We start from the raw sequence: 25,511 nt of genomic DNA on the forward strand, positions 1-25,511 counted from the left end.
GGATATCCCAATGTCTTCTTCCGGTGTCTTCAAGCAATCTGACAAGTGTGCAGTGGAAATATTGCATTAAAAAAGGAAAATATGAAAGGACTGAAAGAAAATGGAAGAAAAGAAGGGAGACTTTTCTAATTGCGCCCACAGTGTTTTCCTTTTTTTTTTCTGTGTTTTGTTTGAGTGTTTGGATGTTTCTTTTCTGGAAGTCTTCGTGTTTAGGAAATCATAATATGCAAAAATGACACAATAATGTAAATGTGCTTCTTTTTTTCTTGATTTCGTTCTTTTTCTTCTTTTTTTTTCATGAATGCATTTTTTTAAAGAAGGTGTTTTTTCAAGTATTTTGGGGAGAGAAAATACACAAAAATATTATACAGGCACAAAAAAAAAAAACTGCCATACTGCAACTACTATGTATCTTTTAATGTATTTTTGAATAGCTTCCGAAGAAAAACAAAAAAAAAATGCATCAAGACCAAAAAAAAAGCAAAAATAGAAAGATATGCTGAGAAAATGTGTGTGTGTGTGTGTGTGTGTGTGTGTGTGTGTGTGTGTGTGTGTGTGTGTGTCCCATTATGTCCAAACTATGCCCTGGTGATTAGACTGACATATTTTTCATGTCCTTAGAAGAAAAAAGCTTAAAAAGTAAGTAGTCCGGTGAGCTTTTATTTCGATTTTGTTATTGTTGTTTTTGTTTTAAGGGAAGGGGAGGAAAGGGGAGGGACCGCAGGTAGCCCTCTCACTTGTGTTGTTGTTACTTAAAGGACACATACACACTTCTGCTCACTTTGTTTACTTAGTGATTATATTTACTTTGTGTGTGTGTGTGTGTGTGTGTGTGTGTGTGTGTGTGTGTGTGTGTGTGTGTGTGTGTGTGTGTGTGTGTGTGTGTGTGTGAAAGAGAATATGGGATTATATGCAGATACACAGCACTACTACTACTACTACTACTACTACTACTACTACTACTACTACTACACCTGGCACATTTGTACTTCCCTCTCTTCACAGGTGCAATATTATTATCCGAAGTACTTTAATTAATATATTACAGGTGACTTGAAGTGACTTAAATATTGTAAGTAAATTGATATATTGATGAAGATTCGACTCTCTCTCTCTCTCTCTCTCTCTCTCTCTCTCTCTCTCTCTCTCTCTCTCTCTCTCTCTCTGGAAAAAAAATATATTCTTTTATAATTAACATTTTTTTTCTTTATTTGAATTACTAGTTATTACAATTATTAACGAAAAATTAATAGGCGTGAGAATTTTCCTTACATTTCATTCATTTTCATTGCAACTTTAAAACAAAATGAAAACGTAAAAAAAATATATATAATGGAACAGAAATGGAAAGGTTGAAAAGACACCCTTATCTCGCATGAAAATTGCCAAAAGTAGGGGTTAGTTGGGAAAGTGATGGGGAAAGAGGGAAGGGAGGCCAGTGATGGGTGAGGTTGGGAATGGAGAACTCAGATTACGAGAAGATAAAGGGGGAGGGAAATATTCAAGGGACTGTTTAGAGAGAGAGAGAGAGAGTGTGTAGAATTTTGTCTTGTTTACTCGAGGGGCAACAGGTGACGAGCAGCATACTTGTAATTAACACTGCTAGGTAACTACGTAATGTTATTCAGACTGAGAAATTATACCTTTTTTTTATTTTCACCATTTTCTTCCCCGCTTCCTCCTCCTCCTATCACTACTTCCACTACTGTTCCTTTTCTTGTTTATATATATTTTTGCCAGTGCTGTGTCGTGTTGTATGATATGTTATGTAAAAAGTAGAAAAAATAAATAAATGAATAAAAATTAAGGCGATATGTGCCTGCTATAAGCAAATATATTTATGACATTACACTTTATGAAGCTTGCTGTGTTTGTTTCCTTGGAGAGAGAGAGAGAGAGAGAGAGAGTAAACTTAGGCCCATGTTATAGTCAACTGTTTTCTTACTTATATTTCTAGCAAAAGTAATAAGTCAACCTTTTTATTTCATGGCAGCTGTCATTGGCTATAGTTGCCTGTTTATAAGCAACACATTCAGAAACGCTTCTTTTTCACCTCGACCATTTTCAAAGACCACAGAGATGATTAGTCAAGTTCTACCGTAAAAGAGTATTTGTCCTGTTGATAATACTTGTTGATCTGTCACTAGAATTCGGAAATTTATAAAACACGGCTCACTTGCAACTGTTTGGAAAAGAGAGAGAGAGGCCTTTGAAAATAGTGAAGGTGCACAGTGTTTCAAAATATAGGCAGTACGACTGTTCCTGGCCCGTTTTTGATAAAGACTCGGGAACGGGACTGAGGAAAGGAAACAATGGTATATATCTTAATTGAAAACGTAAGGCAGACGCACCTGACGGAGGGACAGTCAGTAAGGACAGGTAGCGCTGGGAAGGTAGTCTCAAGATTTCAAAGTTTATCAAAGAAGGTGGGAGGAAGTACAAAATAAGGGGTGAGACAGGACATGGTACAAATACATAGAAATACAGCAAGGAAGGTAGGGAAGCGTCACGCGTGTCTAGACTCTAGTTGTTACATTAGCCGCCTACCAGCAGCCTGTCTTGCCACACCACAATTACCAGTGAGGTCATATTCCGGCAACTTCTCAATTCCTGCACCAGAAAGGCAGACTACCGAAGGTGAATGCAGCAGTGCATTTGTTTGCCTCCTCTGTAGGGGTAGCCAGCTTGCTGTAATCGTCTTGCCACGCACTCAGAAAAGGTGGACCGACTGTTCTCTCCGTCCACGCCCCGATCCCCGAATGTCCCTGCTTCTGAACCGTCTAGGACTGATTCCTGCATAGGTGTTGGTGTTCGTGATATGGTGATAGTTGTGTTGTGAGCAATGATTCTGTTTATTCATTGGTTGTAAGAGAGGAAGAAGAGGAGAGATTCCTTAATAGTCGGTGTTGTAGATACCGACATTGCTTTCAGAATATCATTTGTGGAAATTTCCAAGATGTCACGCATGATATCTGTATTGTTGGTTTTTGTGTTGTGATATATGTAAATTTTAAAGTTATACTAAAGGGTAATTAGTATAATACAAACTTAAATATTATATACTTCTATGATTAAATTGGGAATATAGTGCGGATGTAGATAGCTTTTGTTTCTGACGTGGCGCACCGTGAAGCTGTGAGGCACCTCTCTCTCTCTCTCTCTCTCTCTCTGGCGTCGGTGGCTGCTGTGTTTCTGTCGTGGCTGCCTTTCAACCGTCTTATTGAACAATTCTCCACTACTCAACAATGTGCACTTTCTAAATTCACCAAGTTATCAAGAACTTAGAAATATGAAGCTCCAGATAACAGCAGCGAGGCCGCCTGTGCTCCGTGACGGGCTCAGCTGCTGGCCAACTGGCAGGACCCCGTCACCACCCCTGCCGCCGCCACTCCCAGCCAGCCACGTGCACCATAGCTAAGTTATCTGTTAGTTTTAATTATACCTAGCTAGACTTTGTGTTTGTGTGAGCCGAGAGACGTAGAGTAAGTGAAATCTAAAAGTTTCGTTAAACATTATCCAACCCAAACAGCTGTGAGCAAACCACTGCACCAACACAGCCAAGGTCTACACGTCAGCTTTGTCACAGATATGTAATGATCTTTGCTAACAATGACCTAGTATCTCAATGTAACTGAGAAACTGTCTTGAATACCATGGCAACTTCATCAACACTGACCTGACTTAAACAGCGGGAAGTATTGTGCGAGAGTTGACACAACACATGACCGTTCCTTCTCTCAGCTGACCCTCCAACTCCACGCACCATTGAGTTTAAAAAATTCCTCCCCTCCCCCCTCTGATAAAGCTACCTTCTAACCTCAAGGGGTACAGTAGTTCAGGTTAAATCCTCAAAATTTTTATCCCTCATCTGCCACTGGATTGGGTTTGCTACAGCTGAGGAGAGACTACTGAAAACTATTATGTATGGAGATGGTTGGGCCACATCATTTAGTGTGGTAAGCCTTACCTTTTTTTTTTTCATTTAAGTAAGGATTAAGGTTAAAGTTTACATTGGATATTGAAATATTGGTGCATTAGTTAATTCACTAACTGAATGAAAGTGGCTGGTTCTTGGTAAGTTACATAAACATAATGTGATGTATACAGTATGTTTAGTTGACATGAATCTTAAACACTTGGGACGCATGACGGTCGTCAATGATGAGGTGACATTGAACACTTGAACTTTCTCACACAAACACTGCAGGAAAGACTTGCTTGGCATCTACCGCGCTGCTTTGGGCCCCTACTAGGCCTGAAGTATATGCTACATAGTGACACTCGCTCGGGAATATATATATATATATATATATATATATATATATATATATATATATATATATATATATATATATATATTTTATTTTATTTTTTTTTTCAGATCACATTTTCATTAAATAAAGATGCATCTAAGCCTTTGTATCAAGAATATGAGCCTATGCCTGCATAATTATCAAAAGCACGCACAGACCTAGTAGCGTAAAACCAGTGGTTAACCAGGAGGGCTGCATCCCCCTAGTGGGACGTCAGTAATTTGTAAGGGGGAGGGGGGTGAGCCCTTTGGAAAAGGAGGAATTTCTCTAAACATATTTATCATTCTCTTAATGAGAGCATGGTCAAATAAAGGGAAATTTATGAAAATGCTAGTATTGCTTTTTTATTATTTTTATTTATTTATTTATTTATTTATTTATTTTTTTTTTTTTTATCTGGGAGGGAATTATATTCATGCATGGAGGGAAGGACAAATTCCTAGAGGGGATGTGGTAGTTAAAGGTGAAGAACCAATGACTTGAAACTGACGACTGAGGACCAATACTGTCACCCAAAAAAAACTGCCATCTGGGGCAAACTGTCTCCCCCTCTTAGCTACGCCACTGATGAAGTGCCTCCATATGGATGATATTTTTCTTAATACTTGTTCTGTTTATTTATAGTATAAAATTTATTTGTCATTTATAGACCACATGCTAACAGCCCTCAAAACAACCCTATATCGTAATTAACCACCACCTCCTCCTCCATTGTTTTTAAGTGTTTTGTTTAAGAACCCAGGAACTGTCTTGCAGGAAGGGAGGATGACAAGGACTAGAGGATGAGTTTGAGGACCACCAGGGGAAGACGGGAGCACCATCTCAAACTACAAGGTGGACTAGAGAGGATCCATAATGTTATCTTGTGGGTGTCTGTCTGTCTAAACATCTGTTTGTCTTTGTGACCCAGCGTGTGACACCCTGGCTGTGGGGAGTTCTCTTCTTTCACTGATAGCAAGTTATCTTTAGTTATTAACTTCTGTTAACCTCCTTATGATTATTCTCTTATAAGTAAATTGGCACTCTTATTTTTCCGTATATGAAATGAGCACCCTTAATTCTCCTTATAATTACAATTAGTACTCTTATTTCTCTTTACAGTTATTGAGCATCCTTATTTTTCCTTTGAATTTACAGAAACACTTGAAATTATGATGAGTGTAGTTGGAAATTTATATCATTCATACTTAGGTGATTACCTTGCTGGCCAGCACACAAAGGCATTCTGAATTAAGTTTCATTGTTTACAGAACATAGATTCTTTTATTGTGAGCTTCTCCCTTTTGTAAGTAAAGGCGGGAAGGAGTGGGAAAGGAAACTGGAAAAAGCAAAAGATGTGATAAGACAGGATGGGTGGGGTAGGGAGGCCGGGTGAGTGTTCTACCTTGAAGGCAAAGACCTGACTCAGAGGCAGTGCTCTCTCTCTCTCTCTCTCTCTCTCTCTCTCTCTCTCTCTCTCTCTCTCTCTCTCTCTCTCTCTCTCTCTCTCTCTCTCTCTCTCTCTCTCTCTCTCTCTGTGTGTGTGTGTTCAACAGAAACAAGAATGATAAAAGTAAGTGATTTTTCGTACTAGGGACGGATGCTCTGAAATAAACTCACGTATATACTATTAGGGAAAAAAAAAAAAAAAAATTCTGGCTAATTGGCAATGTTCTGTAGATGACAAACAACAGAAAATGTTAACTTATATAGTAAACATATCATAAGTCTTCTACTTATACATTGGTTCCATAGAAAATGCTGAAGTTATTGTCAGCATGGTGTATCAGTATCTGCTGGTATAAGCCTATCATTCATATTTGTAATAATGATAAAACTCAAGTAAGCTATTGTATCATATATGACCTACATTGTGAAAGATCTCTTAACAGTGTCTGGGAAAAAAGACATTATTGTAGGAGAAACTGGCCATTGTGCAGTGTGCATGTCATCGGATATGTCACGAGCACTGTAATGATGCAAAATACACGTTGTGTTGAAAGGGTTAATACTGATGCTACTCCCATGTCTTTTAATTCTTTAATTTCTTACTCTATCTTTTCTTGTTCTTCCAATTATTGTTCTGAGTGCCCTCATTTCTGTTGCTTGTATTTTGCCTCTATCTTGGCTATTCATATTCAGCTTGTGTCAAAGTGGGTGTTACAAGTCTATCAAATATTACATTCTTGACACTGAGGGATGAGCTACTTGCTTGTCTTTGAGTATGTGGTATAATGCACTTGTTCTAGTGCACTGCACTGTCCTATCATTAGTTTCTACTTAATTATTTCCTTGTGATAAGATACTCCTCAGTTATTTTATTTCATTACCTTTTTTCAAATTCTCGTTTTCACAATCACTTCTTCCTGGTCCCTACTAACTTTTTATCTGTCTTTGTGAGCTTTGTGCTCTTAGTCTCCACATTTTTTTCTTGCACTAGTTTTTTCATATAATCATTCCACAGTGGTGAATGTTTCTCTATTCCTCCCCCCCACCCATTTTGTTCCAAGGTTATGTGCAGCCACATCAGTTACAATATCTTCTTACCAGCTTATTTCTTCTCCATTTGATTAGATTATAAATTTTATATTCTCCTTTGACTTCATAATTTTTTCGTTTTGATTGTTTTCCATTTCTGTTTTTCTCAAAGATTTCACATTCAGTATCATGTCCAGGAAATATTTCTTCCATAGGACAAAGTACTTATTCAGAATGCTTGTGTGTGTGCACTGCTGAGTACTCCAGTCACAGGACATTAATTGCTATATTTGAAGCCTTTGCCAAGATTCAGGATATCAATTAAACTTAAAGCTCTAGCATGAAACAAAATCATCACTGGAGGGAGCAACATACGGTTGGTGGCAGCAGCAGCAGCTCTTGCTAACCAGTCTATTCTGTGGCATCAAATAAAACAGCCTTGTGTGTGTACTTGCTCATACACTAGAGAGCGAGTCAGCCAGTTTGTCATAGATCAGATTAAATTGGCCCGTCAGTTGTACCAAATGTTAGAGTATAGGTACAGGAAACATATTGCATAATAACTCATTACATTTATTTGAAGCTATTTACAATTACACAATTTTTTCCCTCCAGGTTGATAATGTTGTCCAGAACTCTGCACACAATGCCTGGTGTGGGAAGCTGGAAGAAGGTGACAAGTTAGGACACAGGATAAACCAAGGAGGAGCAAGTGAACACCAAGGAATTTACAGGCAAGAACTTTAGTTAAATTTGACTAGTTCTGGAGTCTTGATTTATTGCTGAAGCTTGAATATACTTGTTGATAATGTAGAAACTATTACTGTGATATAGTTGGTGTATTATTAGTATACAGTGCTGGTCGTCTAGTAAGAATATGTCTCCATTATGAAAGCAACATGCTCATATGATAAAAGAATCACCCTCAAGTATATGGCATGAATTCAGCAAGACCAAAGCAAAGGTATGCCTCTGGGAGGGGGTGAAGCTTAGTCTGGAGTCCCCACACACAATTTCTGTCTCATCAGTGGCACAGTGTGAGGTAGATTTTAAAGTGATTTTTTCCTGACCCACTTCTGCATTTTTGCAACCAGTGACCCTAACATAGGTAATAAGTAAGCATTTGATGCAAGAACCTATTGCCCAGATCATTGGATTGAAGGAAGCAGGCCACCAAACTAAAGAAATTTCATGGTTAGTTGGTAGTGTCGGTGATTGATCAATGCACAACTGGGTAGCAAGGTTTAGGGAGCCAATATCCCCACACACACACACAAAAAAAAAAAAAAACTCACTTAGGCCTAAGGACATTATAGAGAGAAATAGAATGTAACCCACATCCGTCTGACACCAGGAAAAGTAAAGTGTAATCCTCAAGTGTTCGGAAAGATTATGACCACACTTTTTCTGTGAGGGGGTATTGGCTCCTAAACCTCTTCAACCAGTTGTGTACTGATTGAACTCTGACGCCACTCACTAACTAATTGTGGAATTTCTTTAGTTGTTGGTCTATTTTCTTCAATCTAATGATCTGTGCAACTGTTTCTTGCATCAAATGCTTACTATCATCCATGTTAGGGTCACAGGGTGCAGAAATGCACAGGCAGGAGGGTAAAAATGCTCTGTCAGGAAGAATCATTGTAAAATCCATCTCAGACTGTGCCACTTGGAGACAAACTGTGTGTGGGGACTCCAGACTAAGCTGTGCCCATTCCCAGAGGCACATACTCTTTTTTGTCTTGCTAAATTCATGCTACTTTAGAGTGAATCTTTTTTATTGTCATAAGAGTATGCCACTTTCCTGAGGGCATACTCTTATGACCAGCACTGTATGTATGTATCTTTGAGGTTTTGAGGATTACATCTGATTTTCCCTTTTTCAGTTTGCAAGAACTGAACAGCGAGATGTGCAACCCTAGAATGAAGAGTTCCCCCATGAGTGCCACACCACCTGTAAAGACTGCACTGTAGTAGCTTAAGAGTAAAATTACTCCTTGTTTCTTCAAAAAGGACCTAAAAGGAATGAAAATTTGGGGAAAGCAGCTGCTTTATAGCTTTCAGGAATTGACATTTTCTTGGACGATTACTCTAATCAACCTGCCAATCTAGATTCTTGTCTCTTCCAACAGGGCAACGTTGGCTTGTGATGAAGCAAGAAAATATATATCACCAGCACTGTCTGCATATGTGTGGTGTGGATTCACCAGTCTGCTCAGGATGCCCTCCCATGCTCATGCTGAAGAGGACCACCAAGGAAGCTGTGGTTTGGATTACAACAGCTTGCATCAGTTTTCCTTGCTTTAAGTGGACCAATCTGCCTGCCAAAGTAAACTTAATTGAAAATACTCCAAAATTATTTTATCTTAAGGGTTAATTTCTACACTACTATAAAATCTCCAGAGTCTTAGGAGTATTTTCAACTTGGAGCAGGCAGCAGATTGGTCCAGACCAAATTAGAGCACAAACGCATGAAGCTATTGTAATCCAGACCACAGCTTCTTTGATGAGTCACTTTGGTGGTCATCTTCAGCATGAGCTTGGGAGGGCATCCTGAGTAGGCACTGGTGAATCTGCATAACCTGTATGCAGACAGTGCTGGTGATACATTATTTTCTTGCTCCATCACATGCATTGCCCTGTTGGAAGACACTAGAACTCAGGTTAATGTTAATAAGAGTGCCACATCAAGAAAATTCAGCAATGCCAGTTCCTGAAAGCTATAAAACGGCTTTGAGATGCACATTGCTTTCCCTATGTATTCTTAACAAGAACAGAACATGGGAAGCTTCTTAAAAATGTTATTTTACTACAGGTAGGCACAACAACTGTTCTAGCAGTCAATATTCCTTCAATGAAAGGGTGAGGTAGCAGCCATACATTGCACTGGACAAAGCACTCGACCCTCGAAACAACGGATCTCGGAAACTACGAACAAATTCTGGAGTCCGGTTTAATCTACAGACGAATATTAAAATGCTGTTGGCCGCCATGTTTTTATCTTCAGTCCGTGCTCATGTCATCTATTTCAGGTTATTTGTTGTACTTAATGCTTTTGTAATAATACTGCTTGAATGATCTCTGAATGATTACATAGTATTTTACGTACATTTTATAGTTTTTTTTACGTACTTTTGCAATCTACGGACAGGGTCGTGCATGCATTTGTTCGTTGTTTCGAGGGTCGAGTGTACATCAATGCCTCAGCTTGGTAATGGACAAGATTATTGGAAGCATGCCAGGTCATAAGATGGGTGGAGTTTGTTTCTTGGCTTAACAAAATACATCAGGGTAAGAACTAACACAAAGTTAATAAGTGCAGTGCTTGCAATCAACAGGAAATGGCATGACTTGGAACCACAACCTATGAAGTAATGGAGCTAATCTCTCCCAGCCCAGCAATAAAAACTAAAAACTATCTTAAGGTGGGTTCAACACCTCACACTCACTCAATATGTGGCTGGAATTGTCAGCTGCTAGAGTTTTCAGCATTTAATTTGATTGCAATTGTGCTTAGTTCTTTGAACATGAACTCGCATTTCTTATAAGAAATGTAGACCAACCAGCTGATACTTGTAGCAGCTAGCATTTCCAGCCACATTGTCGTGTAAACCCCTTTAAGTAAGAGTTGCAGGTCGATAGTGATCAGTACAAGTTACATTTTTGTGAATACTTTTATAATATACTGAAGTTGTCTTAAAATATTTATGTAAATGAATATTTCACAATAAAACTTAACAAAACATTAAAAATAAAAACTTGTAACTTATTGACCACAGCATAATATTATTTCAGAGAGAATCACACCAAAGTTTACTTACTAGCATAATATTATTTCAGAGAGAATCACACCAAAGTTTACTTACTAAGTATTATGACACCATATTCCATCAATCTCTCATGAAATTCTACCAACCCTCCAAAACACAACTCACGGAAGCAAAGTTTGTGCATTTATACCTGCTAAAACTGAATGTCAAGATCAATAAAGGGAGAAAAAAATAAACAGGATAGCTAGTCTGATGAGCAAAGGTTGGCCATGGTTTTAAGAAGGTTAATGCAGCTTTGAAAGGGAGCCACACGCAATACCAGATACACAAACTAATGGAAATGTGGAAGTAAAAATACAAAATCACTACTATAAAATGAACAATAAGTTTGTTTCAGGAATAGACAACCTCCCATACACAAGCAGACCAGTGCTATTGCTACCCGACCTTCCTTTATCATGTGCCTCAGTGGTGATGATCTTACATTGCTGAGCTGATGCTGTGCTGGGAACTGGTTGTCTGAAAGAGTGGGCAAGTCTCACAAGAAGCAAACAACACACAATCATCAGTCAACACACTGTAATAACAAAGCAATGCAAGTCAGGCTGAGAATGTTAAGACTTCAACTACAAATCAGAAATATCTTGGTCTTGGAATACAAACTTTTTTAGACTAATAATGACTAGAAATAGTGTTAAGTACTACCAACTGCAAAACAATGATGCTTCAACTAATATTACCTTTTTTAAATAAGATGGGAAATCTGGTGAAAGGCAATAAAAATTATTAAATAAAAGGCCCACTAAGATACCAGTCCACAAGCAGATCTGAGAGCCAAAAGAATGGAGTAAATGTTTTGAAACCTCCCACTTACACAAGTTCAGGTAATAGGAAGAAGGAAATACAGAAGCAGGCAGGAAGTTCCACATTTACCAGAGAAAGGGATGAATGATCAAGTATTAGTTAGCTGGTCACATAACTGGTTGCTGTAGCAGATTCATCTTCTCACCAACACCTGGTCAGCTTTGTCTTCTACAGGTGGTCCTCAACGTAGCCTGGTAAGTGAGGGCACTTGTCCACCGTGACGCACGGTTGATGTCTGACTAGCCAGCATGCTCGCTACGGTTCGTCACCTAGAAGATGGCGTCTCTTAACAAGGAACGTTATCTTCACTATGTGTTTCTCCATGGTGAACTCCAGCATGGAGTGAACACGTTGGTCATTTGGTCCTTAAGTCATAATCGATCATGATGGTTGACACGAATGATGAGTGATGGCCAGAGGACTCGTGTCCCAAGACATTACTTTCCTCTCTTGGTCTACACTCTCCTCTTTTAAATACTATATACATATGTACACTGTACATTCATATCGCAATGCTATGAACAACTTCTACATATCACTGTTTTCTGCTTGTGTAGATAAGGCATTGCAAAAAAACCTTACCCACTACAAATCTACAACTCTGTTTACAAAATCTACAAATTTATCCACCCAATCTACAAATGGTCTATGAAATACACTACACCAGTGATGAAGATTTGTGGCCAACCTTCAGAACTTCATTGGTAAGTCTCCAAGAATCACCTTCCTACTCTTCCTCCTCTCTCCACTTGTTCCTCTTGCTACACCGGCAGTAGCAGTCTCGTGTCTGTTGTATGTCTTGTACGCTCACTCCAAGCACTTCCTTCACTTCTTTGGTGTTAGCAGTACTGAATCCTGGGACAAAAGATAGAATAATATTAAAATAGCATTAACAGTAATAAATCCTGAAAAAAATCAAAAGAAAAGTTCAAAACCACTTACTTAATTATATCATCTTAGCCACAGCACAGCCACAACACATCCACAGCAAGACCCCACAGCATAAAGGAGCGAAAAACTACTTGACTTACCCCAACAGTTAGGCAAAGAACCCCGAGGGAGCCCAGCACAACACCCACCACTATGCCAGCTTGTGGACTTGACACTTCAGTGACCGTCTTCTCCTGACTGTTGCTGCTGCGTGGCGGATCGAACACTGCTGAGATGGTCCTTCAGGGAGAGGATCCGGGCGACTCCATGCACTTGTCAATGTATGTGGTGGAGAATTACGCTCTAAAAAACTGTACAGAACTGTAATGTGTCTATTAACCCATTGTAATACTGTAACGTGTGTGTCAATAGTGTAGTACAGGCTCTGTGCTACACTTGTGTGCTCCCATCCTTGTGGTTTCATGTACCTAGTGTTTCCTCAGTTGCCGTATACTCCTTGTGTTCTTTTTAGTCTATTCAAGATATCTGCAATCCTATACAAGTTTCTAGAGTACAATATATGCACCATGACAATGATAATACTACTAATAGCAGCCACAATAGCATAAACAAGAAAAAAATATACAATAAAATCATAACTTACCTCCTATCTCTGCTCTGATTCACATGCAGGTTTCCTTTGGTACCCCCAGTGTTCCTGTGGCCTGGTTCTTCTTCTCCACGTGTCCTGCAGCACTTCATAGCACACAGCAGCGGCCAGGCCAGGTCAGGTCAGGTCAGCCCAGCCCAGCCCAGCCTAAAACTCACTACCTACTGCACACCCAAGCATACCAAGAAGTAATCCAAAGGCAAAGTCAAAATAGGGAAAAGTATTCAGCCATACACAGACTGCCTTCAGAAATTGATAGAAACCTCTTTAGTTCATATTTTGGGTCAAGTGTGCCTCTTTTCAGGCAATGGGAGATACACTGTCTTGCCTCCTTCCATTGCACAGGCAGGAAGTGTTATGTGACGGAGTGCAGAGGACTGAAGATATTAGTACAAGTATTTGTGGACATTTCATACAGAAATATATATATATATATATATATATATATATATATATATATATATATATATATATATATATATATATATATATACACACACACAGTAAGTCCTCGTTATACGGAACATAGGTGTTCCCAGAGACCTTACCATAAATTGAAATTACCGTATACTGAACCCATTATAAAATGTAATAATAGGGAATGCGTTCTAACACGTCAAAAGTCACCCCTACAGAAATGAAAATACATGAAAATCGTCATAAAAAAAGTGTACAGTACTGCGCAAAAGAAATAAACAGAAAATGTTTTATTTACCTTTCACTCGCCATATATTCTATCAGATGATGTCCCTCCCGAGCCTAAGGGACAAAAGGGATTTTAGCCCTTACTCATCTTCCGCTGAGTGTGCAGACGATGATAAGATGTTGTCGTCTGCACTGTCGGAAGCAGATGTGGAAGGGCCAGCTGTAGCAGAGTCGGTATGTTTCACTATTTTGAAGAAAGAGGATATAGAGGAAAAGCAAGCTGTAGAACCGTCGGCAGCGGATGTGGTAGGGCCAGCTGTAGCAGGGACAGCATGTCTGACTGGCTTGAACAACGGGTAGATGGAGGACTGTTTGGTTTTTCTTGTTTTTTTCATCATAGATTTCTTGATAAATCTTGACACTTTTCTCTACGTCATGAGCCACTTTGCTACTCCTGGCTGGATTTGGGTCACGTTCCTTCAGGGTTTCCAGAGCTTTTCGATACCACTGAGACATTCTCTAAGAGTTTTGATGTCCAGGCCATGCACAGGTTCTTCCTCGTCTCCCTGTTTTTCTGCCTCCTGTGATGCCTTGTCTAGCTCTATAAGTTCATTATTTGAGAGAGGTTCATCATGGCTTTCCAAAAGATCTTGAACATCATCATCAACTTCATCGAAGCCAGCCCTATGGCACAGATTTACCATGTAATTTCTGATTGCACCGATGTCGCCTTCAGCGAAGCCTGGGAAGTCATGCGCACATTCTGGCCATACTTTATCCCACGCCAAGTTCATGGTAGACGTCTTCACTTCGTCCCAAGATGACTTGATGTTATCTAAGGCATGCTTGATGTTATACGACTTCCACCATTCTCTGATAGTGGGCTTGCAGGCCCATCGTGCCCTTTATCAGTTGCTGCATGGTTTACCGCTGGTGGTAGGCTTTTAATGTTTGCCATAATTATTATAAATATATTTGTGCTTACAATAGACCCTTTATATATATATATATATATATATATATATATATATATATATATATATATATATATATATATATATATTCCTTCTTATTGCCCCAGGACAGTCTCCTTACATATATAAAAAAAGAAACTTCAGATGCAGTGTATTTATTGAGAACAAATTCTTTAACTGAGTTGCCATGAAGGTGATTAACAAATAAAGCTGTCTTCACATATTACTGACAGCACTGTAATTACTCTTAGGAACAAATCTGCAGTGGCAAATAAAAAGAAGAAAGGAATGTTCCCCGACCTTTCTTCCCTTCTCTCCTTCAGTGTCCCTTCACTCAGGTGCTGAGAAGTGAAACGGCTCAAATCTGACATCTTTACCATCAACACAATCATATCATCAAAACTGTCAACATTATTGATATCAAGAGTCATTCTGCATTACATTCTTATCTGCTTAAGGGTCTGGACTGCTTCCTAACACAAGAGTAAAGCTGCCTAAGTCATCAGCCCTACATGAGGCAGCCCCACCATGAGACACCTACCTCCTTACCTCCACCAACTCGCCTAGCCAAAAGTTTGTCTAATCTCTTCTTACATTTCCCTAATGACTCGCTATTAACTTATTTCCGATCATTTTACTTGAGACTTTTGTTCCCTTCCTAATGGAGTTAACAATGTGATACATAATGCCTTACAATTCCCAAAAAAATTATTCATGCTATTATGCAAATGTTACATGTGTGTGTGTGTGTGTGCACAGCAGCCTCACACAGGGGCAGGCTTCTTGTTGGTCCAGTCCACCACAGACTTGTCATGCCACAGGTAGGCTCCCCGGGGCTCCGAGATGTTGGGGGGTAGCAGAGCCAGATAGGCAGGGCATGCTGCTCCCTGCTCGATGGTCATAGGGCCCTGTAGAGAAACACAACAGCATTACAAGTGGAAAGACACACACACACACACACACACACACACACACACACACACACACACACATACACAGCGTCCCCGTCTGTACAATGAAAAACGGCAACACACACACAGCGTCCTCGTCTGTTCAATGAAAAACGGCACACACACACACACACACACAGCGTCCTCGTCTGTTAAATGAAAAACGGCAACACACACAGCGTCCCCGTCTGTTCAATGAAAAACGGCACACACACACACACACAGACAGCGTCCCCGTCTGTTCAATGAAATACGGCAACACAAACACACACACACAGAGACAGCGTCCCCGTCTGTTCAATGAAATACGGCAACACAAACACACACACACAGAGACAGCGTCCCCGTCTGTTCAATGAAATACGGCAACACACACACACACACAGCGTCCCCGTCTGTTCAATGAAATACGGCAACACAAACACACACACACAGCGTCCCCGTCTGTTCAATGAAATACGGCAACACAAACACACACACACAGACAGCGTCCCCGTCTGTTCAATGAAATACGGCAACACAAAACACACACACACACACACAGACAGCGTCCCCGTCTGTTCAATGAAATACGGCAACACAAACACACACACACAGCGTCCCCGTCTGTTCAATGAAAAACGGCAACACACACACACAGCGTCCCCGTCTGTTCAATGAAATACGGCAACACAAACACAAACACACACACACAGACAGCGTCCCCGTCTGTTCAATGAAAAACGGCAACACACACACACCCCGCCACCCACCCACCCACCTCCACACCCTCGGGCTGAGAGCGGGGTTCTGGTCTGGGCCCACATATACGTAACGGAAACCATTTTGAAAAAGCCAATTCCCCAAAAGACAGCTAGACACGAATAGCTAATAAATTATGAATTGTTATAAATCAAAACTAATTCCTAAAATACAAAAATGTCATCAGACTGAGCAAAAAGAAAATATTTCAAAAACATCATAAATAAAAGTGTTATAATATCGACATGCTGAAACACAATCCTAAAGCCAACCAAGTTCATTCATCAGGATCTTAAATCTTTTCCAAAAGTATGAACTACTTTCAGAACATATTACAACTCGGTAACACGCTGAACTAAAAAAAATGTATGCATTTATAAAATACAGTTTTCAATATTTTAACGGCGGTATAAGTCACTCCTAAAGACCACATATGCCACTTATCGGAAGCGAAACACAGTTTTCTAATCATAAACGATTTTTTGAAAACACAAACACTTCATTAAAGCTTTAAATAAAAAAATAAAGATCCGTGGAGGGAAAATTTGCAAGGGAATCTCACCTCTTATCTAACCCACAAACGGCCTCTAAATCAACGTATTTCACGCAACACAAGCATGAAAAACGTTTAAAATATACCTAAATATCTTAAGAAACCACAAAAACTGACTCACAAGCCAAAATAAATAAAATACGCAAAAATATAAATAATACCGGGGCTGGACAGGCTGGGACAGGGGGGATGATGACGTCACGCGGGAAGCAGCTGATGACGTCACGGGGGGAAGTAGCTGATGACGTCACGTAATGGCCGCCTGCAGTGACTTCACCGTATCAGCCACTTCGCTTCAATAGCCCTTCATGGCATGCAAACCAGGCCTTGGTATATATGCATTGACCACGGACATGAAAGATTAGGCCTGCAGCTCCATTTTGTGACACGTCTGGCGTATAATAAGTGAGATGGAGCAGAGATATAGGCACCACGTCAGTCGTTCACTAGTTTATTTATCATTTACTCAATGTTTTAGGGGCTCACACTTTCTGTAGGTGTTAGTTCACTGATATGTTGTCCTGGAGGTTGGAAAAGTCGGGTTGGGGAAGGTTAGGACGAGCTGGGATGGTGAAATATTGAGTTATTTGAAAACAATGATTTGAGGATAAAAATTCTCAATATATTCCCTTTTTTATTTATCTGTGATGGTTAATCCATTGATCTTTCATCCGGGAGGTTGGCAACGTTAGGTTGTGGCTTGGCAGGACTGTAAAAATTGAGTTACACACACACACACACACACATATATATATATATATATATATATATATATATATATATATATATATATATATATATATATATATATATATATATATATACGATTTTACGTCTTCTGAATTCTGATCCTTACACCATGGACTGTTAGTGCCACCAGCTGATGTTCTTCCCCAACACACAACGCCTTGTGTCTTCCAGTGATATATAAATAGTCAACCTTTGATAACTGTGTGGCTGCAAGCGCGCTATTCTTTTCAACACACTCACTGTCTCTTGCACCGCCACGTCAAACTGCCACCACCTCACGGTGAATACTAAACAAAACAATGCCGGTTACTGCTGACTGACGGTCGGGCCGCGGGGCGCGACACTGTCCACTACGGGGCGCGCTACTTCCAAAAATGAGCTTAATTTGCCAAAATCAAAACGATTATTATATTGCCAGTATAATAATTATATACTGTAATCTGCAAACTATTACTTAGTGACAATGTCATAACGAACGACAATAACTATACAGAAGTATTGGAAACTATTGAATATATGAAATATGTAGATGGCAAAAGCTTTTCGTCTATCAGCCCTTCTCTAACTGCCTGTGTTCAGCCCCTTCCCACACAGCACCTCAGACAAACCAACACACTGACATGTGTACTCTTGTATGTATGTCGGCTCCCTGAGAGAGAGAGATTGGGGTGGATGGATGAGAAGCCTGGGGGAGGTGGGTGTGCTGCTGAGAAACGAAGCAGACAGATAAAAAAGCTAGAAAAATTACAGAGAATAAAGCATAGCGTAGGCAGCAAAATGTTAGGAGCTCCAGGTTGCAGTCAAAAGCAGCATCAAGAGGAAAGATAGGATTGTCAAGTATAAGAGGAAGGATAATGGGGGGATCAACTATTTACAATATATATTCAGAGGAAGGCAATGGACAATAAGAAAGAGTTATGATTCATTGTAGGTTATCTGATGGAGATATTACAATGTCCTAAGGGAAATAACAAGCTAAGCCAACACACAGGTGGGCATTTACTTAAAATTTTCTTGTTAGTTAGGTTAGGTTTGGTTAGGTTAGGTTAGGTTGGGGAAAATGTTAAGTTAGATTTCATAAAAAAAATAAATAATAATTAAACATATTTTGAGTAAATTTCTGCTTTCTTACCTATCTCAAGTTACATTTAGTGAGGTTAGTGTTGGTGTTTTGGTTAGGTTTGGTTTGGTCAACTTTGGCTGGGAAAAGGTAAGGTTAGACTTCATAAAAAAATGTATTAAACAATGGTCAATACTTGACCTGGAATGACCACTCACCTTGTGCGAGGTCATGTCAGTGTCCACGTATCCCGGGTGGCAGCTGTTGACCACAATGTCCTCCCTGGAGTCGCTGAGGAAGGCACGGTGCTGAATACGGGTCAGTGCCGACACGCCGACCTTGCTGACCACATATGTGCTGCCTGGCCAACCCTTCTGGCGAAATGTGCCGTCCTTGGCAGTTCTGACGAGGGAGTGAGAAAGAGAGCAAGTTAGTGGTAAGGGTGTGAGGGAGTGAGCATGGAGAGGGGTGAGTGAGGGTGTGGGTGCAGATGGGCTAAGTGAGGGTATGGATGAGGGATAAGGAGGAATTCCAGTTGTCTATATTTTAATTTTTCATTCAAGCCTTCCTTTCCACTAAACACTCACTACTCACTCAACAAACTGGTTCATGAGGTCAGCCAATTCATTCTCAGTGAGTGTGTCGGCAGACAGCTTGGCCCTCAGTTGTGTGGCGGCTGGCTCGTCCCCACAGATCTCCGACAGGTGGCCACAGGAGCTGGACACGTGGCACACTCTGGCATGGGGCCGCAGCAAAGGGAAGAGGGCATGACACAATGCCAGGGTGCCAAAGTAGTTCACCCTAATGGTGTTCTCAGCCTGCTCCCCAAACGGCTCTGTGGCAGCACGCTGTAGGGAGAGTTAAAGAGAAAGTCAGAGGGAGGGAGAAAAAAAAAATTCCTCAAATAAAAATATATTTCCAATCACAGCATAAAAAAATAAGCTGAATGAGCTCAGAGGTTCCACCCACACTGTACACCCTGTAAGATGTGGAGGCTGTGAGGAATGGCCTGTACTTGTTGTTCTGTACCTGTACCTCAGCCTCACCTTATAAGCAATGGCTGCGTTGTTCACCAGGACGTCAAGTCCACCATAGGTATTCTTGATGTATTCAGAAAACTTGTTGATGCTGTCCTGGTTATCAATGTCCAGCTGGTGAAAGTGTGGTGATAGGCCCAGCTGAAATACATCACCAACATCAACATTTGTGTGCAGTGGACAAGATAAGGATGATCAGGGAAGGTTAGGGTAAGCAGGCAGTTGAAAAAACTGAAGCAGATCTGGTGATGGTGAGTGGAGAATATGAAGAGTATGATCTGGGAAGGTAAAGTTAGGTTAGGCATTTGAAGAAGACCTATGGAGAGCAGGAATTCTCAATCTGGGGTTTACGAACCCCCATGGGTTCACATGAAGATTTCCAGGGGTATTTAGATGGCTGATCTAATAATATTCTTTGCTGTACCATTGCATGTTTAGTTAGTGTCAGTCACAAAATTAATATTGTTAGATGTCAGATTACTAAGGATTCTTAATGAGAAAAAGGTTAAGAACCCCTGCAATAGAAGATATGACAAAAATGAAGATGGGGAACAGTTACCCTATCACTGTAAAACCTGAGACTCATATGCTGTGCAAAATAAGATGGAAGAAAAAAAAATGTTAGATGAAGTAATGATCGGTTAAGTTGGGATCAAATGGAAAAATAAAGCAAGCCTGGAGATAAGGTGTAGAGCAGAATGTCACAAAAAAATTAACATCAAATAACTCACTTTATCCAAAAATGAGGAAAAATAAGGATATTAAATAAAATAATAATAATAATAATAATAATAATAATAATAATAAAGATATTAAATAAAAAATAATAATAAAAATAATAATAGTCATAATAATAATAAAAAATAAATATAATAATAATAATAATAATAATAATAATAATAATAATAATAATGATAATGATGAGATAACAAAAACTCACCTTCTTCAGTTCCTCGACAGCGGTGGCACCCCGGCCCTCATCCCTGGCCGTCAAATACACTCGGCCCTCAAACTTGGCACACAGTTCCTTCACAATGGCAAATCCAATGCCCTTGTTTCCTCCCGTCACCTATGCCATGAATAACGACATTTAGCATTATCTTTAATGGGACAAATCAATGGATAGGTGCCAGGGAAGAAGTTTGAGGGGAAGACAGCACGCGACGGAGACATGGAATGGATGTAAAGATGCAAAGAATGGGAGTCACAGAAGATGCAAGGGACACAAACAACCAGAGGAGACATGTATACCACTAACCAATTTTTTTGTTTGTTTTGTTTATGCAAGAGGGAAGACTGGCCAAGGGCAACAAAAAATTTTAAAAAAGCCTCATTGGATAGCCAGTTCCCTTAAAGTATTAAGAGTTATCTGAAAGTAGGGGACAAATGTCGATACCTCCCTCTTAAAAGAAGTCAAGTTGTAGGAAGATGGAAATACAGAAGCAGGCAAGGACTTCCAGAGTTCACCAGAGGAAGGTATGAATGATTGTGAGTACCGGTTAACCCTTGTATTTGAGATTTGGACAGAATAGGAGAGAGGAAGAATAAAAAGCCTTGTGCAGCGAGGCTGCAGGAAGAGGGGAGACATGCAGTTAGCAAAATCAGTAGAACAGTTAGCATGAAAATAGCGATAAAAGATAGAAAGATGCAACATTCCGGCAGTGAGAAAGAAGCTGAAGACAGTCAGTCAGAGGAAGGGAGTTGATGAGATGAAAAGCTTTTGATTCCACCCTATCTAACAAAACTGTGTGAGTGGAACCACCTCCAAATATCCGAAGAGTACTCCATATAAGGACGGATAAAGCCCTTGTACAGAGTTAGCAGTTGGAGAAGTGAGAAAAATTGGCGGAGACACCTCAGAATGCCTAACTTCATAGAAGCTGTTTTAGCAAGAGATGAGATGTGAAGTTTCTAGTTTAGATTATGAATAAAGGACAGACCAAGGATATTCAGTGCAGAAGTTGGGGACAGCTGAGTGCCATTGAAGAAGAGGGCATAGTTGTCTGGAAGGTTGTGTTGAGTTGATAGATGGAGGAATTGAGTTTTTGAGGCACTGAACACTACTAAGTTTTCTCTGCCCCAATCAGAAATCTTAGAGAGATCAGAAGTCAAATGTTCTGTGTGATCTTAAAGGTAACAATCAAAAGAGAAGCTGGAAGATGTTGGAGGAGAGAAATAACCCCTTGCTCTAGGAGGAAAGAAAAGGATTTAACTAATACCAGAATGATTGTGATTTGGGATTGCAGGTTGAAGTTGCTGAGTTATGATGAATAAAAAATTACAACAATGTGACTCTTGATGCAAGTTTGACGCTGTGAAGTGAGATGACACCTAAACTTAACTATAACTATGCCTTGAAAAACTTCAATTGAAAACATAAGGAACCAGAATCTTACCAACTTAGATTTATAATATATATAATAAATCTAAGTAAAGAAAATAGAACTTTGCCTATGCCTAACCAACCCAAGATAAAATACTTAAATAATTTATCTTAATGATAGCATTAAATCTAGCACATAACCAGGAACAAATCAATAAGTAATAATCCAAGTAATCTCAAACAAATCTTAACCAACCAATAAAAGTAACAGTAAATCTCAAAGTTGTTTGCCTGGTACACACACTGTATTACTCTGATGTTCAAACACAGCTACAGCACTTCTCAACTCACCACAGCAATCCTCTGAGTGGCCATCGCAGCTCGTCACAGCTCTCCTCACCTTGTCACACCTGCCGGCACACAGTGATGGCAATATAGGAACTACTAATATGACCAATGATGTACTTTATTCAGTCTTTTACTATGACATACAATGAGTAGCAGTGTCGTGTGAAATCCTTGGGCTGGAACAACACTGACAAGTTGGTCTTATGTGCGTTAACTCACCAGGTTTGCCACCCTTACCTCCGAAACTAAGAAAAAAAACACAATTTAGTGTAATAAAAAGGCAGCAATGTGTGTGTGCTGTGCATCCCAAGGCACAAGTTATTTCAGACATAGAACATGCGAAGTTTCAAGGTGAGGTTAGGTTTTATTCCTATCAAGAGAAGACTTCAATTAAGTCATTACTGAATATTTTTTAGAAGAAAAAAAAAAAAAAAAAAAAGATGTGAAATAAAGTTTCTAGCCTAACCAGTTCTAAAAACCTCACAAGTTCTACATGTGAAACCACTTTCGCCTTGCGATGCATAATACATGGATGGATACATGCACAGCAAGCCACCTCGTCAATATTTATTTATGCAGCTCAAGGATTTCTAACAGCACCGCCAGTATTTTTTTGTTGATCGACCAAACCACACATTCATATTGGATATTCCACATCCTATCAAAGTATATGGAAAGGTTAAGGAGGACACAATGGGTCACGTTAGGTTAGGTTAGGATAGAAAGTTCCACATACTTAAAATGCAGCGTTATTATCTATAAACTTTTCAGCAAGATCACGACATTTAGTATTATTCGGCGTGCCCCATCCTTAAAAGCCTGCTTTCTCACCAGGTCCCCAACTTTGCTCGTCCTGGAGAGCGGTGGCAATGGAATGCATACAGCGCAAGACTCAGCACTGTCCCCGAGAAGCCGTCCCGCGCGCTCACCTCGATTCCCGGCTCCCACTTCGCAGCGGCTTCTCGGGAACAGTGCCCAAGACTCCACTCATTGCAGCATCCACCCAACGCTGACAAGATTCACAATTAACACAACTCGCACACCAATTTACAACACTTCACTAGTTCACACCTGATACAACTACCACTTGACCTGCGGCACTATTTCACTGTCACTCCCTGCTGTGATCTTTACCAATGAGTCATGAATTTTCAACGACAGGAAGATCACAGTCGGTTTTAGCGGCGCGTTGTTTTGACGCTGGCTTGTTGGCTTTGCCGGAGCCTCACGTACTCCTCACTCCTCAGGGCCCAGGGTCGTCTCTTTCAGTCCCGAATGAACCATGCATTTTTTTTTTTTCAATTCCTTACTATTACTACTAATAGTAGCAATCAATATTTAACCACTCACACAATAGCATCTATCACACACAACTCACCCGACACTTTCGAACCTTTAGTTTGTATATTCAGAAACGCTTTGCGGTAAATATTTACAAGCCCATGCTCCCTATCACCACCCTCTCCAAATAGCAACGTCAGCAAGCTTGAGGGACCTTGGGGGACCCACAATGCCCTACTGATGTAAACAGCCACAAGAAGACAGGAAAACTGCTCGCAACAGCTATAAGGGGTCTGTTTCTGACGCGATGATGATCCAAAGCAATACAAGACAATAAAAGCCTTAATCTAATTCCACCTGAAAAAAAAAAATCAAACATAAATTAAAGTGAATATATATTACCATATGTAATTGTGTCATGTAATACTGATAAGGACCAATAGTAAACATAAACCGGCACACACACACACACACACACACACACACACACACATATATATATATATATATATATATATATATATATATATATATATATATATATATATATATATATATATATATATATATATGACCTACGCAGGTAGGCTTACAGAACACATGGGATGCAAGATTTTTTTTTTTTTTTTTGGATGATTCGATGAGATCTACTAATCCACATCTAATTCATATTGGACCTTCCACATATTCAGTTAGGGTATGTAATACGTAAAGTTAAGGAGGACACAAAGGGTCACGCTCGTAATTTGGTTAGACAAGAAAATTCCAAATTTTCAAAATATGGCCCATCATTCATAAACTTTTCACCAATGTCAACATTTGGCATTATCAGCGTCCTCCCATCCTAAAAACTTGAAAAGTAAAAGCCACCCCGATCCCCAACCTTACATGCATGCATAGAGAGCGCGGCAATGCAATATATATCGAGCAAAACGACCATTAATCATGCAGTAACAACAGCATCCAACACAGACAATGCACAATTAAGTCACAACTCACCCTACAACTTACAATTTTACACCTGATACAACCACCACTTGTGGCACCATTTCACTGTCACTTCCTGCTGTGATCGCTACTAATGGGTCGTGATATTTCCAACAACAGGAAATAAGATATCACAGTCGGTTTTCGCGGCGCGATGTTTTGACGCCATGGCTTAATTGTTGGCTTGGCTTGGCCTTGGTTGGAGCCTCCTAATTTAATAAAGGTCGTCTCCTGCTGACTCCTTCACCGATCGAGTCCCCAATGATCCATACATTTTATCTGGTAGAAGCAGCAATAGTTAACCATTCACTTACAATAGCATCTAACACCCTCGACCCACCCGACACTTTGAGACTTAGCACGTATTAATTTCAAAACGCTTTTCACTCACCACTCGCGCCTACAAATATTATGTCACCAATCCATAAAAACAAATTAACACCCTTGAAATTCCGACTCACCTCAACTAAACAATTGAAATAGTGGAGATGAGCGCAGAATTCTTTTAGAATGGTCTTTACTTACAACATTTAGCACTGTGCTAGTCACTAGACTTACTATAATAAAATAATACCGCTGGGGATGACGAGACACGGAGAATACAGTCGCAATGTGCACTCGTGTTACTGTTTTCTGTGAAGTGATGTAAGTTGCGGCGCTGCCACTGCACGTTCCAGCATCAGCATGTCTCAAGTAGCAATGATATCGCTGATAAGTTAACATTAGTCTAGTCACCATGAACTATCAGAAGGCCACGGCCCAAGAACAATGAAAATGTGAAAAAGGGCGTTCCCAAAGTAAGTCAAACTGGAAAAACAAATATTGGAGAATATGGAAACCTAGCTCCTTCTGAAGGACATACTCTATAGGTATGTTATATTATTTAGAAAGTTTTTTTAGGGGGAGTTTTCTTTACCCTTT

General features: G+C 39.9%; 1 protein-coding gene and 1 long non-coding RNA gene across 10 annotated transcripts; one reads left to right on the forward strand and one right to left on the reverse strand.

Moving 5' to 3' along the window:
* Window positions 1-510: 510 nt before the first annotated feature.
* LOC123516517 (carbonyl reductase [NADPH] 3-like) lies at window positions 511-25,282 on the reverse strand. 7 transcript variants are annotated; one of them, XM_045275982.1, is made up of 8 exons: window positions 25,149-25,282; window positions 22,326-22,384; window positions 20,592-20,720; window positions 19,661-19,792; window positions 19,209-19,462; window positions 18,833-19,016; window positions 15,315-15,468; window positions 511-893 (listed from the first exon to the last, which is right to left on the reverse strand). In XM_045275982.1, the coding sequence occupies exons 2-7, from the start codon at window positions 22,347-22,349 to the stop codon at window positions 15,325-15,327; spliced, it is 867 nt and encodes a 288-aa protein (XP_045131917.1). In that variant the 5' UTR covers window positions 22,350-22,384; window positions 25,149-25,282; the 3' UTR covers window positions 511-893; window positions 15,315-15,324. The 7 variants fall into 7 exon arrangements, with proteins under 7 accessions (XP_045131917.1, XP_045131890.1, XP_045131927.1 ...); XM_045275955.1 differs by lacking the exon at window positions 511-893 and adding an exon at window positions 23,701-23,960 and having other exon boundaries at window positions 14,700-15,468; window positions 25,149-25,261; XM_045275992.1 differs by lacking the exon at window positions 511-893 and having other exon boundaries at window positions 14,700-15,468; window positions 25,165-25,183.
* LOC123516544 lies at window positions 2,170-7,834 on the forward strand. Of its 3 annotated transcripts, none has more exons than XR_006678220.1 (3): window positions 2,170-2,637; window positions 5,070-5,147; window positions 7,386-7,834. It is a non-coding gene; the product is annotated as an uncharacterized LOC123516544 (long non-coding RNA). The 3 variants fall into 3 exon arrangements; XR_006678218.1 differs by lacking the exon at window positions 2,170-2,637 and adding an exon at window positions 3,150-3,956; XR_006678219.1 differs by lacking the exon at window positions 2,170-2,637 and adding an exon at window positions 3,150-3,425.
* Window positions 25,283-25,511: the final 229 nt, after the last annotated feature.

This window comes from Portunus trituberculatus, chromosome 6 (assembly GCF_017591435.1).
Source record: "Portunus trituberculatus isolate SZX2019 chromosome 6, ASM1759143v1, whole genome shotgun sequence".
Classification (NCBI taxonomy): Eukaryota; Metazoa; Arthropoda; class Malacostraca; order Decapoda; family Portunidae; genus Portunus; species Portunus trituberculatus.

Coding starts and splice junctions, on each gene's coding strand:
- LOC123516517 (XM_045275982.1), bottom strand. CDS start 22,349: ATGGCCACTCAGAGGATTGCTGTG. Junction 20,721..22,325: donor CCACTCAGAGGATTGCTGTG/GTGAGTTGAGAA, acceptor TTCATGGCATAG/GTGACGGGAGGAAACAAGGG. Junction 19,463..19,660: donor ACGCAGCCATTGCTTATAAG/GTGAGGCTGAGG, acceptor CTCTCCCTACAG/CGTGCTGCCACAGAGCCGTT.